Raw genomic sequence first — 19,699 nt, forward strand, 5'->3', positions numbered from 1 at the left:
CAACTCTCACATCCATACGTGACCACTGGAAAAACCATAGCCTTGACTAGATGGACCTTTGTTGACAAAGTGATGTCTCTGCTTTTGAATATGCTATCTAGGTTGGTCATAACTTTCCTTCCAAGGAGTAAGCGTCTTTTAATTTCATGGCTGCAGTCGCCATCTGCAGTGATTTGCTTGAGTTAAATGCAGCCATTCCCCCCTTTCTGGTTAAATTGTATTGGAGTAAGGTGGGAACCACTCTATTGGGTTTTCTTTAAAGACATTGCAAGTTTTAAGTAGAACCTATGTACAGCTAGCATCACTGACTCAATGAACATGAATCTGAGCAAGCTCCAGGAGATAATGAAGGACAGGGAAGCCTGGCACGCTGCAGTCCATGGGGTCTGAAAGAGTTGAACGTGACTTAGCAACTGAACATACATATCTACAACAGGATTGAAATTGAGAATGGCTCCTCTTGTTTGGTGTGGGGGAAAAAAATCTCAATTGTATTTAATGCTCAAGACTTTGTAGAGACTGGTCCTTCTTATAACTAAATAACATGTGCTAGACCCCTCAACCACGCACATGGCTGCCTCCTGGAAAATGAAGAAGAACATCACTGCAGCGGAAAAGGCGGCACCACTGGACTGACCTCAGAGGACCTGGAAGCAGACCAAATTCTTTAATTAGAAGGTTTAGTCAGAAGTGTTTTTTTTTTTTTTTTTAATGTAATAATACCCCCAAATGTCTTTCTGACTGTTCTAAGAGGATCCTTTGGTTACTATGTACTGGGGGAAAATTTCACATTAATTTGGTTCTTCCATTAGATAATTACTTTTTTTGTAAGATGCAGTGGGAATTGTTTTTAATGGAAGATAGGCAAGGAGTGGTCAGCTTCAATAGCCTATATTAATGTGAGGACATAAAAGAGGTCCCGGCAGAATGAAGCTTCCTTCCTCCCTTCCTTCATCCTTTTCTTTTCCCCTTCCTCCTTTCTCTTCTTCCTCTTCTTCTCTGCCTTTCTCTCTTCCTCCTTCCCTCCTTGCTTCTCTCATTCAACTTCCTCTTAGGTCAGCAGTCGATTCTTGCTTATCCAGAGATACTTGTGTGAAAAATACTATGTGTGCAATAATTTTCCCTGAATTGTTCTTAAATACTATTTCCTCCGACTCCTCTCTTTACTTCCTTTTCTCATCATCTTAAGTAGCAGCCTCACACACTTGTTCTGTTTTGAGATTTCCTACTTTGTTTGCATAAGATTTAAAGTAACACAATTTGGATACATAGAAGTTATCACTTAATATTTAAACATATTTTAGGAAATCTAAGTTCAAATGAATATTTAGAAAGTTTTTATTGAGGGTTTATTGTGTTCTCAACATTGTACCAGGTACTGAGGGAAAAGAGAAGGAAATAAGGAAGGCAACCAACCTTTTTTTGAGCCTTACTATGTGCCAGGCCCTTTCACATATGTTATCTCATTTAATCTTCACAACAACATTCTGAGGTAAGTATTATGTTCTCCATTTTAAAGAGACTGAGAGATTATGTGACTTAACTGGCAAATGGCAGAGCCAGAATTTCAGCCCATGTCTAACAGAATGCTAACCTTGAAGTCTGCGTTCCTTTCATTAATCCACAGATACAGCCCTTGGATTTGAAGAATTTATAACCTGCTAGGAAAATATGCCACAAACCCTTGGAATTAGTATTTTTTGAAATTGGTATTTTGATGGCTCAGTTCTGAAGTAGGTTTATAATTAATATATTCAGTAAGAGTTTTAGGAAAAGGAGGTATCATTGAGGAGTAGATCATCAAGAAAAGCTTCATTGGAAATTGAGATTGTTTGGAAAAATAGTAAGATTTCAAAAGATGACATATATTCCAGGTAACAGATCACAATAATTTGAAAAAATTATTTCTGAGAAACTTCGGTTGAATCTCTTATTGTTAATTTAAATGGGTCTGAAATCCTCAGAATATGGATGAAACCTCCAGATGGTATGTTATTTCTTTGTCCCTGTATAGACTGAAAGATATCAAAGGAGAAAGAAACGTAAGTGCTAGGAATAAATATGGCACCTTAAATATTTAGTAGACTGCCATAATCATACCAGATACTTTGTATGATTTCTCAGTGTCAGAGTTAGGCATTATGTCCCCTATTTGCTGACTTGGTTTTTACATGAAGTTTCTTTTGTCATATTGCTATTCATCTTCTCTCCTTGTAGAATATAAAATAATTTTACTGATGCAAATAAATAATTCTATTTTAAAATACTATCTTAAAGTCAATATTTTTTCTTTAGCCAAAAATATTTTGAACTGCAGGTTTTAGCTCAGAAAGGGGCACATCATCTGTTTACTGTTTTTTTAACCTGACTTAATTTATGTAAGAGAGTCGAGGTGGTGTGACTGGGGAGTGAATAGTGGGTGTGGAGTAGGAGGACCACCACCTGCAGCCTGTGTATGATAAGCAGCTGTGATGGGGTTTTGCATAATTTTTAATATTAATTACTATTAGGTCAGTATACTTCAGTTTTTCAACTACAGTTTTGCTAAGTGTGTAACACTCAGGTAGCTTTTGTGCTAAGGATCCTTGTACTGTTATTTTCTCTTATTACTGATCCTAGAATTTTCCTCTGTGATATCGTTCCATATCTGAAGTGACAGTAATCCTTTTTATACACTTTTCTGTGTATACTCATTTATGGCCTAATTAAATCTATAGATTGTTTTTGATTAAGTTAAATATAGTTAAATATATTGTTAAATTATTAAGTTAAATTGTTAAATAAATTAAGTTAAATATAGTTAAATATAACTAAGTTAAATATAGGTAAAACCTACCTGATTTACATGTTTAATATATATTTTTTAACTTAGTTTCTTTTCTATAAAGTAGAGGCTTATTTGTAATTACTTTCTAAAATTTTAAATTAGGAAATACCCTGGCAGTCCAGTGGTTAGGACTGCTCTTTCACTGCTGAGGGCTCAAGTCAAATCCCTAGTCAGGGAACTAAGATTCCACCAGCCATACACTGCAGCCAAAAAAAAAAACCAAAAAACCCCAAAATTGTAAATTAAAAAATGATTATATGCCCATTACTTACTCCTTTAATCCCATCTTACTTATAATTGGGCTTCCCAGGTGGCTCACTGGTAAAGAATCTACTTCCCTACTTATAATTAATGCATGTGAAATTAATAGAGACTTAAGGAAGTAAAAGGAAGAGAACTAACATTGTTTAATCTCCTATGTATAAGGTGCCTTATTTACAGCAACATGACAAGAAAAACATGAGATAAATATTACCTTTAAAAAAACAAACTAGTAAAGCTGGGGCCTTGAGAGATTAAGAAATTTTCCTAGACTCTCAAAGCAAGTACTTGGGAAAACTAACAGTGATTTGGTTCGGACTGTCTAACATCTGGGGCTTCCACAGTGGCTCAGCGGTAAAGAATCCGCCTGCAACGTGGGTTCGATCCCTGGGTCAGGAAGATCCCCCGGAGAAGGAAATGGCTAACCACTCCAGTATTGTTGCCTGGAAATTCCCATGGACAGAGGAGCCTGGCGGGTCACAGTCCATAGGCTTGCCAAGATTTGGAGACATCTGAAGCAACTGAACAAGCATGCATTTCTCACACCTGGCTTGAGTGTATTTAATCATAAGTGGAGTTCAGAGATAACTCTTCTTTGAGTAATGCTTATTCAGCACCACAGAAACTTTGTGGTATGTCAAGTATTATTAACAGTAGGTTAGTAGCAGACTCTTGTTTTTGAGAGGTGTAGTGTATGTAACCTTGATACTTATTTATGCTTTAGCAGAGGGACAAGCATGGAGGTGGTAGCCAGGTGGCTGACTATTTGATAGAAATTTATTATGTAATATTGAGCCAGTCACTTCACCATCCCTGGTGTTTTATTATCTGTGATATGAAGGAGTTGGCATGAAGAATCTCCAGAGTCTTCTAGAAGTCAATGATTTGCCTATGAGCCACATATAATAATTTCTTGGAACATTCAGTCTTTTGAGAATTAATGCAAATAATAATTTACCACTCGCTGAGCATCTGTGTGCTATGCATTTTGTATGTGTATTATTAGTCACACTGATATTTTTGTAGGATACATAATGTCTCCGTTTTATAGCTGGGGAAAATGGGTCCATAGAATGGCCCATGGTCATGCATTTGATGAACTTTGGGACTTAAAGCAAAACCCACAGCTTTCAGGTGTCAAGGCCAATGCTTTTTACACATCACTGCTTAACTAAAATATCTCTGGCTGCTGTAGGTCTTGAGGTAAAACGTTTTCTAGCATAGGAAGCATAGTCAGAAGGTGTGGGCTTTCCTTACCTCTAGATTATATGTCAGTGTCATGGATCAGGTCTTGTCATTCTCAACTAGTATGTGGAAATATGTTTCAGAGCTTTTGGATGTTCCCATTTAGGGAAACTAAAGCTAAATGCAGAAAATTTACACTAATAAGTGAAGATTTCAGCCTTCCTCTTCTATCAAAGAAGGCATAAGAGTTTGAGAGACAGAATCATCTGGATATTAGTATGAATTATATGATCATTGCGTTTTTAACAAGTTAGGCTTGAGGGACACTTTTTTTTTATCTTGCTGGAGCTGTATACTGAATCACTGCCTTTCTGTTTTCCCCCTATATCTTTGTTATTTTAAACCTTTGTTATATTTTGAGTAAAGTTAAATGAGGCTCAAGGCCACAGTGAGGGGAAGGACCTTTAAACCTTGGAATTTAGGAAGGATAGAGAAGCATTCTTTTGGGTTGGAAATAATACATAATCAAGCAGATGCTAATGAAAAAATGAAATGCAGAGAATGAAAAAAGAGGCAAGGGTGCCTGTTTGAAAGTTTTATGGAGGAGAGTACATTGCCCCTTTATTACAATAATGTTTCTGCACTATAATAAGGTCTTTCATTGCAAGTTCAGCTTTTTTCATTCATTTGTTTTGTGCTCTGCTTCCTGTTACTAATTGTCAGCACAATGGTCTTCCAGCTATGAAGTCTCAGTGTCCTTTTGGACCAATTTGTCATTGTCTTTCTCCCTCACCCCAGCCCGTGCACTATTACTATGGTTGCATTTTTAGACATTTTTTATGTTTTAAAATGGCAATGCTTTTGAAACATGCCAGAATAGTTCATGCTAATTGAATCATCCATCCAGCAACAGTTATTGCTTCCAAAAGCACACTGATAAAGTTTCTTTCTCTAGATGATATTCTTAGAAAGTAATTAAAATATATAATACTTTCTTCATAGCATTATTTCATATGAATTGTTTCCTTTGAGCTTTACAGTTGTGCTATGGAAATAGGATATTTTTTTAAAATATTTTTGTTAAACTATATTATTTATAGTTCTGCTGTTACCTCCTAGATTCTTTGGGATTTCTGTGCCTTTAGGAACTTATATTTCTGTTGTTTTCCTTCTAATGGCTCTGTACTCTAATAGATAGATTATCTTATCATTAAGGAATCAACAAGACTGACTTAGATTGACAGACCTGAACAAGTTCCCACTCCAGCAACTCTAGTTACATGTTCATTCGTGTTTGTTTTAACATTTGGGCCAATAAGTGTTTCAAATGTGCTCTCAGCTTTGTATCAGCAATCTAGTATTGACAGAAAGACATTTTTTCCAATGACAGTTTGGTCAGTTTTCTCTGGGGGAAAACTATGTCAGTATTCTGTATGTCACCTGTTTCTGTCACTTTAGTACTGCAGAAAACTTGAAAATAAAATATAAATAAATCTGGTTATAAATAAAAAACAAAACATTTCTTCCTCTCTTGTGAGAGGCTTACATTCCTAAAGCAGTACGTGACATACAAGAAGGTCCAAGAATTTAGAGCTAGAAAATCTGGATTTAGAGACTCGGCTTTACAACCTTAATGACTTGATGATTTTGAACAAGTAACTTAAAAATCAGACAATCTTCATTTTCGTATTTGTGAAATGGAAATGATAAAAATACTTTATCAGGAGAATTAAGTGAGAAATCACACATGTAATATCTTAATCTTGTGGTTAAGCTCTAATAACATGCTAAAATAAAGACCTAGTAGTCAATTATAGAAAAAGAATGAATTTTAGAGACATATATAATGGAAAACAGTTTTCCTATTGACTTAAATTGGCAAAGATGAAATTTTTTTCAATTCTGCTAGAGATGAATGAGCTGATTCTTCCAACATATGCTGTTCCTTTGGCTTACCAGTTAAACTAGATTATAAATTAAGTATTTTTATACTGCTGCAAGGACTTCCCTGGTGGCTGACGGTAAAGCATCTGCCTACAATGCGGGAGACCCAGGTTTGATCCCTGAATCGGGAAGATCCCCTGGAGAAGGAAATGGCAACTCACTCCAGTATTCTTGCCTGGAGAATTCCATGGATGGAGGAGCCTGGCAGGCTACAGTCCATGGGGTCACGAAGAGTTGGACATGACTGAGTGACTCTACTATACTGCTGCAAATACCCAGATACTTGTTTGTGGTTGTAGTTTAAGCTTTTTAAATAAAAATTTGAGTAAGACTAATCAGGTTGATAGTGTGTAGCACAACTCAGACAGGAGAGAAGCCTAGAGAAAGGGAGACCATCTGGGAAACCATATTAGGGGTCCAGATTTTGGTAAATTCTCTGGTTGGATATAGCAGTGAAAAGAAGGGACGGTTCAAAAGACATTACAAAAGAACTGTTACAATGAGTGTTGTAGGCTTAGCCATGGGTTGAAAGACAATCAAAGATGACTCAGGATGTGTTTCTTGGATGATTAGGAAGATTATATAGTTTTAAAATGAATAGAAACAGTGTGTTGATGCGCTGATTTTGTTTGGTAGATTAGGAAAAAATACCCATTTAGATACGTTGAGAATGAAGAAATAATAGGTCCTCAAAGGAGCTGCCGGTTTTGCTGTAAAGAAATGGAGCTTGAGGGAGAGGCTGACACTAGAGGTGCAGGTTTGTCGTCGAATGTCACGTCTTAATTTTGGCAGAATCATGCGAGAGACTCCCCAGAGTGACATCCAAAGTCCTCGCCAGGTCACTGAACGTCTTAGATCTCCTCTCCTAACATACTTATTTAGTCACACTGCACTTGCAGTTTCTGACGTGTCTGAACTCTCTCCAGCTGTGGGTCTTTGTTCTTACTGTTCGTTCAGCCCAGATCACTCTTCCCACAGATATCTGCATTGGTTGTCCATTTCACTAAGAGATACCCTTTCTAACTAGTCTTTCTAAAATAGTACTACTTTCCTTCATTTTCTAACTTGTTGCCCTATGTAATTTTTCTTCACAGTACTAATTAGCACCTGTTATGCTGTGAACTAATTGTTTTTCATGTTTATTGTTTGATCATGTATCTTCTCAGTAAAACATAAGCTTTTTGAAAAATAGGGACTTGCTCACTGAACAAGTGAACAAGATAGAGCAAAATAGTTTTGTTCACTGCTCTATCTTCAGTGCCTGGGTTTTGTCAGGCATACTGTAAGGACACAATAAATATTTGTTTAATGAATGTCTAAATTTATTAAGGATAAAATTATCATAAAAAAAAAGTGTAGCACAAAGGTCTCAACATAAGGGAGCAGCTCAGTTTTAAGGAAGAGGCCCTATGAAAGATTAATGAATGGTCAGAGTTGCAGGTAAAATCAGGCTAGTCTGTGTCACAGGACCCTGGGGGAGTGCCTCATGGGTAGGGAGGCAAGTGCATCAGATGCAGCAAAGAAATGAAAATGAGAAAAACAAAAATATATCTGATGAGATTTCAGGAGACCGGTAGGAACCACAGCTTAGGTAAATGGTTAAGGAATATGTAACAAAGGCCGTTTTTGTAAATAATGGTTTTTAAAGGGAGGGAAAGGAGCATTTAGTACTTGTGCATCTTGCTCTGTATGTATATTTATTATTTGTTCACCCTGGTATGCATTGATAAGCAACTATGAAAATGAGTAGAAATGGTCACATTGATACATGGAAGCTTGAGGTATTTAAGTTGTAAATTAGAGTTAATACAATGTAAATTGATTTTTCTAATAGTGATACCTTTCCCTGGTGGCTCAGATGGTAAAGAATCTGCCTGCAGTGTGGGAGACCTGGGTTCACTTCCTGGGTTGGGAAGATCCCCTGGAGAAGGAAATGGCTACCCACTCTAGTATTCTGGCCTGGAGAATTCTGTGAAAAGAGTAACCTGGTGGGCTACAGTCCATGGGCTCGCAGAGAGTTGAACATGACTAAGCGATTTTCACTTCACTTAAACTTCAGTGCTCAAATGAAATATTTTGAAGTTTAATTTATGTTCAGTGAGTTTCATTTACTGGAATGGTCTTTGTTTTAGATATTAAAATGCACATTTTATTAAAAAACATAATTTCCTTGGACATTTTGGTACATACTTTGTGAAAAGAATCTAATATTATTTTTGAAGGGGTTTCTATTTTTGACTTTTTATTGTAAACATTTTCAGAGATACAGATAAGTAGAGAAAATAGCTTATTGAACTCTCATGACTATTGTATGCCTAACAAACAACAGAACCGAAAAAAAAACCTAGCTTGCCTAATGGTATATTAGATGTTTGCATGACTATTACAACTCTTTTAGGAAATGCCTCTTGTTATTTTTGTTATCAAATCATTGTCCCACAATGACCGCAATGTGTTTTTACCTGAAATGTCAAGTGTGCACAGGGTGTGCAGAGAACAGTTGTTCTAGAAGACTCCTGAAGTGTTTGTTTGTTTATTTGTTTAATTAGAAGCAGGATGTGGTGGACCAACAAAATTGGAATATGTTGATGGGGAAAATGTTGGCTCTAAAATGTATTATTGGTAAATGGTGATGTCTGTGGTGACCATATTCATTAAAGAACAACGAATTAGGAGAGGTTCCCCGTAACATGTTGTGATTTCAAGTACAATTTAAATCCACAAGTAGCATTCCATGTTACAGCCAGTGTTCCATGTTACTGAGCAGTGAGGTTTATGATAATGAAAACGTCAGGATTTGATATACGTATCATAAAGTGAAAACCTCTTACAGAGTGGAATATAATGTTAGTAACCTAGTCTTATTCCTGTCTTTTATAGAATTTTGTATGTTATAAAATAAAATGTAAGAACAACTTTTTTTTTTTTTTTCCCTCTTCTGTTTCCTTATGTGGAGAAAGGTTTGTTGATTCTGGGTGATAGGTAAATGATTCAGATCCAAACAGCTAGAACCATGCAGTTGGACCAGTACAAGTTTGGGAATCACTTTTTTATCATAAGTAGTTGAAAAATTTTATTAGAGCTAGCTTTATTGGTATTGCAGTATGTAACATCCAGCAGTGCAAAGATCTGGAGGCTCTGCTGCCTTCCTGGCTATGTTCTTTCCCTTCTGCTTCTCATCTGAATCCACCTTTCCCCTACATGCCTGCTTGGAGAAACACAAAATGCCGGGACCAGTATCCTACTAAGAGTAGTTCTCATCCCTGCCCATCTCATCCCCATGGTGTGCTCAGCCAGGAGCAGACACATTGGGGCCTACCTCCCTCTCCAGACATTGTTACCAGTGAAAATTATCCTGGTTTTCTTTTTAGGAGAAAAGATGTCACACAAGGGAGAACAGTCAAGCATAGCAAGGTATGGGGAAGGCGCTGAGGAGGGAACAGCCAGGCCTTCCTTATGCAGATGATTACCAACCTTGTTACAGGCAGTTTTCCTAAGAGTATATTCTTTCCAGATAAGAATGGAATGTGGTTTCAGACAGACCTGGGGGTAAAGCCTTATATGGGTACTTAAAACAAGCTAAACCAGCTGTGTGTTTGTGAGCAAGTTATTTAGCTAGTTTCAATCTCAATCTGCTCATTTATAATGTGGAGGATAATAACAGCTCTTAGGTTTGGCCTTCAGAGGAAATTAATATTTAGAAACCTCTAATGAGTACAGTGCCTGGCACATAGTGATCTCAGTATATATATCCTCTACTGATCTTGCTGTCTACCATGGAAGCTGCCACACCTAAGCTATTTTCCTCTTAGTGGAATGAATGAATCTCTTTAAGGTTGATGAGTCTTAATCGGGTGCTATGATTTTCTGCTCCCTGGACAGTAAAAGCGTTACATAAAAGAAAGAAATATTCTTTTCCTTCTTATAAAGAATATCTGTAATAGTATTATAATATGGGGCTTTAAAAATAAACTCTCCTTATGGTCATTATAACTCATAGTTAGCATTATTTAATTTTGTGATTCAATAATTAAATAGAATATATTATTACTCCTTTGTTTTCCACACATGCTAGTAGAATTATTTTTAAAAGAATATAGTTAGCATTTAAATGGTTAAAACCCTTGAAATAAGACCTAATCTTTGAAATAACATCTGAACAGGTGATATCCAAAAACTTTTTTTTGGTATGTGTATTTTTTATATGGAATCTTGCAGTTCCTCTATTTATTTGGCTTTCAAGTTTACAGAATAATTACAGCTTTGAGTAAACTTGGTCACCTGTGGTTCAGAGTGGTTCTAAAAGTAGATAGAACATTTGAGGTTCAGCTTATAGTTTAACTTGGTCAAGCTGGTTCTTTGAAAAGGTAAGCAAAATTAATAAAGCCTTAACCAGACTCTTTGGGAAAAGAAGGGGGAGGGCTAAAATCAATAAAATTAGAAATGAAGAAGTTATAGCAGACACCACAAAAATATAAGACAAAGGATCATAAGAGACTACTGTAAGCAACTATATGCCAGTAGAATTGAAAACCTAGAAGAAATGGACAAATTCTTAGAATGTACAATATCCTAAGACTAAACCAGGAAAAAATAAAAAAGGTAAGCAAACCAATTGCAAATAGGGAAATTGAAAGTGTGATTAGAAAACTCCCTACAAAAGTCCAGAACTAGATGGCCTCACAGACGAAATCTGTCAGAAGAGTTAATACTTATCTTTCTGAAACTTCCAAAAAATTGCAGACCAAAAAATTGCAGAGGAAGGAACACTTTCAAACTCATTCTATGAGGCCACCATCATGTTGATATGAAAACCAGACAAAGAGACAACAAAAAAAGAATATTGGAGGCCAGTATCATTGATAAACATAGACACAGAAGTCTTCAACAAAATACTAGCAGTCTGAGTCCAACAGTGCATTAAAAGGGTGAGCAAATGTAATTTATCCCATTTATCCCATGGGTGCAAAGGTATTTCAGTATCCACAAATCAATTAGTCTGATACAGTACATCAGTAAACTGAAGAATAAATTCATATGATTATCTCAATAGATGTAGAAAAGCTTTTGACAAAATGATCCACTTATGATAAAAACTCTGGAAAGGGGGCATAGAGGGAACATACCTCACATCATACTAAGCAGTGAAAAGCTAAAAGCATTTTGTCTGTGATCAAGAACAAGAAAAGCATGTTCACTCTCACTGCTTTTATTAACATATTTTTGGAAGTTTTAGCCACAGCAGTAAGAGAAGAAAAAGATATTAAGAGAATCCAACTTGGAGAAGAAGAAGTAAAACTGTCACTGTTTACATGTAACATGATACTATACATAGAATATCCTAAAGATGCTACCAGGAATATATTTTACTAGAGGTCATCAATTAATTCAATAAGGTTTCAGGATACAAAATCAATACTCAGAAATCTATTGCATTTCTATACAGTGAATTTAAAATAGGTAACCATTTTTTTGGGCTCCAAAATCACTGCAGATGGTGATCGCAGCCATGAAATTAAAAGATGTGTATTCCTTGGAAGGAAAGTTAGGACCAACCTAGGTAGCATATTCAAAAGCAGAGATATTACTTTGCCAACAAAGGTCCGTCTAGTCAAGGCTATGGTTTTTCCAGTGGTCATGTATGGATGTGAGAGTTGGACTGTGAAGAAAGCTGAGCGCTGAAGAATTGATGCTGTTGAACTGTGGTGTTGGAGAAGACTCTTGAGAGTCCCTTGGACTCCAAGGAGATCCAGCCAGTCTATTCTGGAGGAGATTAGTCCTGGGTGTTCATTGGAAGAACTAATGCTGAAGCTGAAACTCCAGTACTTTGGCCACCTGATGTGAAGAGTTGACTCATTGGAAAAGACTCTGATGCTGGAAGGGATTGGGGGCAGGAGGAGAAGGGGACGATAGAGGATGAGATGGCTGGATGGCATCACCGACTCGATTGACATGAGTTTGAGTGAACTCCGGGAGTTGGTGATGGACAGGGAGGCCTGGCGTGCTGCGATTCATGGGATCGCAAAGAATCAGACACGACTGAGCGACTGAACTGAACTGAACTGAACCAATAAGGACTAGATCCTGATTGAGAGGAGATGGGGGCGACAATAGATGAAATGGTTGGATAACATCACCAACTCAATGGACCTGAGTTTGAGCAAACTCCAAGAGATAATGAAGGACAGGGAAGCCTTGTGTGCTGCAGTTCATGGGTTCACGAAGAGTTGGACACAGCTAAGGGACTGAGGAACAACAAACCAATGAGGACCTACTGTATAGGACAGGGAACTTGGCTCAATGTTCTATAATAATCTAAATGGGAAAAGAATTTGAAAAAGAATGGATACTTATGGGTCTAACTGAATCACTTTGCTGTACGCCTGTAACTAACAGATCATTGTTAATCAACTCTAATATAAAAATTTTTTGAAAAAAAAAAATGTCATGGGTTATGATATAATAAAAGTTAGCTACCTGACATTTTATCTAAGAATGCTTGTCTATTTCTCCATATTAAATTGCTCAGCAATCATAGATAATCATTTGGTTAATACCTTTTTATACTCTGTATCCAAAATTTCTTCCTTAAAAAAAAAAAAAAAAACTGAATTGTTCTACCTTGAGTTAAGAATCTTTACTAAAAGGAAAATATTCTTCTATTGATTAACCAGTTTACTTATTAGCCCTCTCCCTTTTAAGAATCCTCTTTAAAAGAGTAAGTGTTTTCAGACATGCACTGTGTTCTGAAAACTTTCATGGCTTGCTTTTCTTCATTGTAGAGAGAATTGTGTGATGTGTTCATGTTTCCATATTATGGCTAACACAAGAGAACCCAAAGTGTTTCTACTTACCGGCTCACTTGTTTTGGTATGGTAATTTAAAGTTTCAAGTGTTTTAAGTTTGGAGTCAGCTGTTTAATTACATTTGTTTATGCACAGCAGTAAACCCTGAAGTGTGGTAAAATATTCTCCTCTCCACATGTTGACCTGTCACTTGAATATTGTGGACTGGTTCTTGGTAGCCACTTCTTTCTTTTATAGTTTCAGTCTAATGGATAATATTTAGAAGTTGGATTCATTTATAGAGTATTTAATACTGAGACCTATAACATATAGGTTTATTTCTATTCAAGTCCATAACTACATGTAACATTTTTGTTGAACTAGAGGTCTCAAGAAGACCTGAATAAAACCTTTTTACTATTAGTGAAATATTACTTTACAATTACACAGAATGATTAAAAATAGAGCTTGGTATGTGCTGTAAGCTTGTAGAGTTTCTTACTCGTTATATTACTTACTGTGCCCAGAATCTTGCATAGTGATTGGCCCATAATTGGCATTTCATATATATTGTTGAGTTCATAAATACTTAGCATATTTAGTCAAAACAACTTGTGTATAACTACTTATGTCATTATATTATTATTTTAATATTTTTCCAAAACCATCTTATACGTAAATACAAATGTTTCAGTCTTTCCTAAACAATTATTTTTTACTAGTCTACTTGGGAATGGTGTTTAATCACTTCTATTATCCTTTTCATAAATTGTAGTAATTGATAACCACTTAGAATGTCATATGTAGTATTTTAAATAGCGTTTACATATATAGCCTTAAAAAGTTCTTTAGATTGTAGCATTTAAACTTCATTTAGGTGTAGTGTTGAAAATATGCTTCCTCTTAAGTTTAATTCCTCATAGTGCTTTTAAAGATAGAAAACCTTGGGACTGAGAGAAATAATATACTTTGCCTAGGATAACCCTGCTGATCGTGGGTGATGAGCCTGGATTTGAGTCTGGCATTCTAGTTTTCAGGTCCATTATCTTAGTTACCTTGACATCACTACAATGGAAAACATAACAGAAACGGAAATAGGTAGCCTTTAGATTGGACATTCTTTCTTTTCGTTTCTGTTCTTCCTCTCTCCCTTTACTCCTTGGTTCACGCTTGAGTTTTTCATCGGGACTGTCCCTCTTTTTAAGAGTCTGTTCTGCATTCTTTACATTAAAAGGCAGTTAGCCAGTTAGTCAGTCATCAGGTGTTTACCGTGTACCCTTATGTGCTGACGCTGTTGTAGATGCTTGAGAAAGAGTTGTGCACACAATTCCTAACTTTTATTTAATCCGTCTAACTGGAACATCAAGTTAACATTACTTAAACATCTCTAAGATAGTACAGTAAATCATTGGCTGGAAGAATGAAAGAAATTTTATAAAGAAGGAAAGAGGAAGGAGCAAAGAGAATCAAATTGAGTCTGTACCTTATAGGCAGAGTAAGTTGGGCAAAATTGTGTGGTTCTTTATTGTTATAAATTGTATGATATCTTTGGTGTTTTAAAACTTTTGTATTTCAGACAAAAAATAAATTAGCACACTGATATTTTAACATTCATATTTCAGAAAGTATTTAACATTGTTATTAATTATTTAACTGTGAGATAATAGATTTTATGATCTGTCGATTCTGCTACCTTTTTATTATTTTCCACACCACCAAGTTCTCACTTCCCTCCTTTTAGTTCCTTAGTTGATAATTGCAACCATTCCCTTGTCTTGCATCCTGTATTCTGTTTCGCTTTCCTGCGTTCTCAAACTTACTTAGTTAAATTATGGCTTTGCTTAAATCCGATCCTCTGTGTTCCCCATCTGTACCCATGCAGCTGAATATATCTGGGGAAAAATATGATCCCCGGTGATACTTTAAATTCCAAGAGATCTTCCTGACCAAGAAATGGAAGCCACATCTCCTGCATTGCCAGGTGGGTTCTTTACCACTAGCGCCACCTGGGAAGCCCCATTAAGTTCCATTGGACCCTTAATGCCACTTAGCAGTCATGGGTATTTATTTACCTGTCTGTCTGCTTCTAGAAGGCTGTTACATATCTTCTCTTTTCTCAAAGCCCCAGTGCATCCTCATCCAACCTAATTCTTAAGGATGGCTTTACATCCTGATTCATTGGAAAAAATGGAAGCAATGAGCAGATAATCTCTACTGGCTTCTACTTTCATCTATACCCCTAACTGCATTTGGACTCCTTTACCCAATCTTCTCTCCAGTTCCATCACTAAATTCTGTGTACTCCTGACTACAGCCAGTCCCGTACTTGTTCAGTGAATCCTTTCCCTTCTTGACTATAGAAGGAAGTTGCACCAGAAATTCTCCCCTCTTTCCTGTGTCATCAAAATTACCTTCTTGTTGGATTATTACTGTCAGAATTCACTCACTTGGAAAATATTTACTGAGTGTCTGCTATATGTTAGGCAGAGTTCTAGGTACTAGGAATATGTTATTAGAGCTTACATTCTAGTTGAAGAAACAAACAGTAAATAAAAAATAAGTTAGTCATCTCATAGGAACAAAGATGGAAACATGCTATGAGAAATAAAAAGTAGAGCAGGTGAGAGGGGTTGGAGAGTCCTGGGAAAAGGATACAGATTTCAGCATTGAACATCATGGTTGAGGCAGGCTTCACTGTGAAGGTTTTCAGATTTAAGACTTGAAGGAAATGAGGGAGTTAGCTAGGGGGTTGTTGTGAGGGGAAGACTACCCAGCAGAGGCACGACTAGATGAAAAACCCTAAAGGCAGAGACTGCAGTGCATTGTGGAGGAAGTGCAGGGTGGCAGGGTAGTTGGCAGAGTGACCTGAAAGAGAGTACTAGGGGAAGAGGTGAGAAACTTCGGTGGGACGGGTTGGAGGTCCAGATCGTGTAGGACCCTTGCTGATCATCTAAAGGCCTTTGTCTTCTGTTGTCAGTGAATTGAAAACATTGCCTTTTTTTTTTACAGTTGTTCATTTTAAGGTTTCTGACTGTAGGTCTCTGCAGAGAGGGGCAGAGGAGAACTGTTCTAGGGTTTTGGGAATATTCATGTCAGAGACAATGATGGCTTGTTCCAAGATAGTGGAGGAAGTGTGAAGTGATACTAATGTATCTTGAAAGCGGAGTCAACAGGATTTCCAGAGTGAGATGTGAGAGAAGAAGGGACTTAAAGATGATCCCAAGGTTTTTGACTTGAGCAGCTGAAAGGCTGGAGGTGCCATCATCTGAGATAGAGAAAGCTACAGTTAGGAGGTTGGCAAGGGGAGCAAGAGTGGGAGAAATCAGGAGTTTAATTTTGATTGAGTTCAGATGTCTCTCAGAATACAGTTTCTATATTTAAGTAAATTATCTGACCTTTCCACATCTCTAAGTAGGAAGATCCAGTTTTATGGCACCTGGGGAGGTTTAGCATTGGGTGGTGAGAACCTGAAGAACAGTAGCATCAATGGAAAAGTAATGGTATATGCTCCCAGTATCAAAAAGGAAGGTCACCCGTGTTTTCAGTTTGAATGATGGAAAAAGTTAGGAAAGCCAGGTCTAAGAACAGATTTAGAGGGAAAGATAGTAGGTTGGGTTTTAGGTGTGGTTCCAATAATTCAACCAGCTAGAAATAACCATTGTATAGTTAGGCATGTGTATCATAAAACAGAGATCCAAGATGGAAAGAAATTTGGCTGAGACCATAAAAACTTGTTAGAAAAGAGGAAAAAAAAAAAGCAGAGACCCTTGATGAATTATCTCTTTTAGTGTGAAAGGTGAAGAGTTGGTCCAGTGTGATTGATGACTGTATCCTATAAAGACCCATGTGTTGATTGTTGCTAATGATGAAACTAGCACAAAACAGATACACACTGAGAAAACACTGTTGAGTTTGTCAACCAGGGGTAAATTAGTTTCTTTTAAGAGAAAAATGTCAGTGGACAGCCCTGTCCTATTCACTCGTGTTGTCCAATACCAGATGGTAGCCCACCGGACTTCTCTGTCCATGGGATTCTCTAAGGCAGAATACTTGAGTGGGTAGCCATTAGGGGATCTTCCTGGGTGTCTTCCAGGGATCGAACCTGGGTGTCCTTCATTGCAGACAGACTCTTTACTGTATGAGTCACCAGAGAAGTTCAGGTGTATATGTAATAATATCAGCTAACATTTATTGAAAACTTAGTATGTGTCATACACTACACTGTTATATGTACTCATTATTAATCCCCTGATGGCCCAGACGGTAAAGAACCAATCTGCCAATGCAGGAGACCAGGGTTTGATCCCTGGGTCAAACCCGGGTCTTGGGAAGATCCCCTGGAGAAGATCCCCTGGAGAATGGAATGGCTACCCACTCCAGTATTGTTACCTGAAGAATTCCATAGATAGAGGAGCCTGGTGGGTTATAATCCATGGGGTTGCAAAGAATCGGACATGACTGAGCAACCAACATTTTCATTATTAATCCCCACATCACTTTTATGATGTAGGTACTCTTATTGTTTCCCCATTTAATGCTTAAAGACCAGACAAATTAATGAACTTGTCTAAAGTTTCAGAGTTAATGGTAGGAAAAAAAGATCATATCCAGGCTCTGTAGTTTTAAAAATCCATGCTTTTAGCCACTACACTATGCTCCTTTTCTTTGAAGTCTTCATAGATAATCCTTGACAGAACTCACCAACTCCGAGTTCACCCAAACCCATGTCCATCGAGTCGGTGATGCCATCCAGCCATATCATCCTCTGTCATCCCCTTTTCCTCCTACCCCCAATCCCTCCCAGCATCAGAGTCTTTTCCAAGGAGTCAACTCTTCGCATGAAGTGGCCAAAGTACTGGAAGGAATGAACAAATGTTCTTTGTTCATTCCTTCCAAAGAACACCCAGGACTGATCTCCTTCAGAATGGACTGGTTGGATCTCCTTGCAGTCCAAGGGACTCTCAAGAGTCTTCTCCAACACCACAGTTCAAAAGCATCAATTCCTCAGTGCTCAGCTTTCTTTATAGTCCCAACTCTCACATCCATACATGAGTATTGGAAAAACCATAGCCTTGACTAGATGGACCTTTGTTGACGAAGTAATGTCTCTGCTTTTTAATATGCTGTCTAGGTTGGTCATAACTTTCCTTCCAAGGAGTAAGCGTCTTTTAATTTCATGGCTGCGATCACCATCTGCAGTGATTTTGGAGCCCCCCAAAATAAAGTCTGACACTGTTTCCATTGTTTTTGCATCTATTTCCCATGAAGTGATGGGACCAGATGCCATGATCTTAGTTTTCTGAATGTTGAGCTTGAAGCCAACTTTTTCACTCTCCTCTTTCACTTTCATCAAGAGGTTTTTTAGTTCCTCTTCACTTTCTGTCATAAGGGTGGTGTCATCTGCATATCTGAGGTTATTGATATTTCTCCCAGCAATCTTGCTTCCAGCTTGTGCTTCTTCCAGCCCAGTGTTTCTCATGATGCATATAAGTTAAATAAGCAGTGGGAGAGTTTAATAGTCCAGTTTAGCTGGGCATGTGACCAGAATGGGCAAAGGATCAGAAAGGAATATTGAGGTCAGGTTTTGAACAACCTTGAGTGAGACCATAGAAATCTGTGAAGTTGCAGTGGTTTGTTTAGAATGGAACTCTGTAGTTCTCAACTATTTACTTGTTTAAATATAAGATTATTCAAAGAGACATTTTATTTTATTTCTAGAATGCCAGTTAATGAAAACAGAACGACCAAAGCCAAACACATTTATTATCAGATGTCTCCAGTGGACCACTGTTATAGAGAGAACATTTCACGTAGATACTCCAGAGGAAAGGTAAGAAACTCATTTTTTCTATTTTGTGAAACAGCAGCAGTCAGTCTAAAGATGTATGCGTATCTGACTTGACCACTTGTAAAAATATTGGTAAAATGCTGTTCAGTTCAGTTGCTCAGTCGTGTCCAACTCTTTGCGACCTCATAAACCGCAGCACGCCAGGCCTCCCTGTCCATCACCAACTCCCAGAGTTTACCCAAATTCATGTCCATTGAGTCGGTGATGCCATCCAACCATCTCATCCTCTGTCGTCCCCTTCTCCTCCTGCCCTCAATCTTTCTCAGGATCAGGGTCTTCTCAAATGAGTCAGCTCTTCACATCAGGTGACCAAAGTATTGGAGTTTCAGCTTCAACATCAGTCCTTCCAGTGAACACCCAGGACTGATCTCCTTTAGGATGGACTGGTTGGATCTCCTTGCAGTCCAGGGACTCTCAAGAGTCTTCTCCAACACCACAGTTCAAAAGCATCAATTCTTCGGTGCTCAGCTTTCTTTATAGTCCAACTCTCACATCCATACATGACTACTGGAAAAACCATAGCCTTGACTAGACGAACCTTTGTTGGCAAAGTAATGTCTCTGCTTTTTAATATGCTGTCTAGGTTGTTCATAACTTTCCTTCCAAGGAGTAAGCGTCTTTTAATTTCATGGCTGCAGTCACCATCTGCAGTGATTTTGGAGCCCAAAAAAATAAAGTCAGCCACTGTTTCCCATCTATTTGCCATGAAGTGATGGGACCAGATGCCATGATCTTAGTTTTCTGAATGTTGAGCTTGAAGCCAACTTTTTCACTCTCCTCTTTCACTTTCATCAAGAGGTTTTTTAGTTCCTCTTCACTTTCTGTCATAAGGGTGGTGTCATCTGCATA

General features: G+C 37.5%; 1 protein-coding gene across 1 annotated transcript in view; it reads left to right on the plus strand.

The window, feature by feature from the left end:
- The window catches only part of LOC104997926 (RAC-gamma serine/threonine-protein kinase-like), a 177,522-nt gene that overhangs the window by 140,940 nt on the left and 16,883 nt on the right, over positions 1-19,699 (plus strand). The window contains exon 3 of the mRNA XM_010852911.1: positions 18,721-18,832. Coding sequence (XP_010851213.1) covers positions 18,721-18,832 — 112 coding nt within the window. The remainder of the gene's footprint in view (positions 1-18,720; positions 18,833-19,699) is intronic.

This window comes from Bison bison, unplaced genomic scaffold (assembly GCF_000754665.1).
Source record: "Bison bison bison isolate TAMUID 2011002044 unplaced genomic scaffold, Bison_UMD1.0 scf7180017864317, whole genome shotgun sequence".
In the NCBI taxonomy this organism is placed as follows: domain Eukaryota; kingdom Metazoa; phylum Chordata; class Mammalia; order Artiodactyla; family Bovidae; genus Bison; species Bison bison.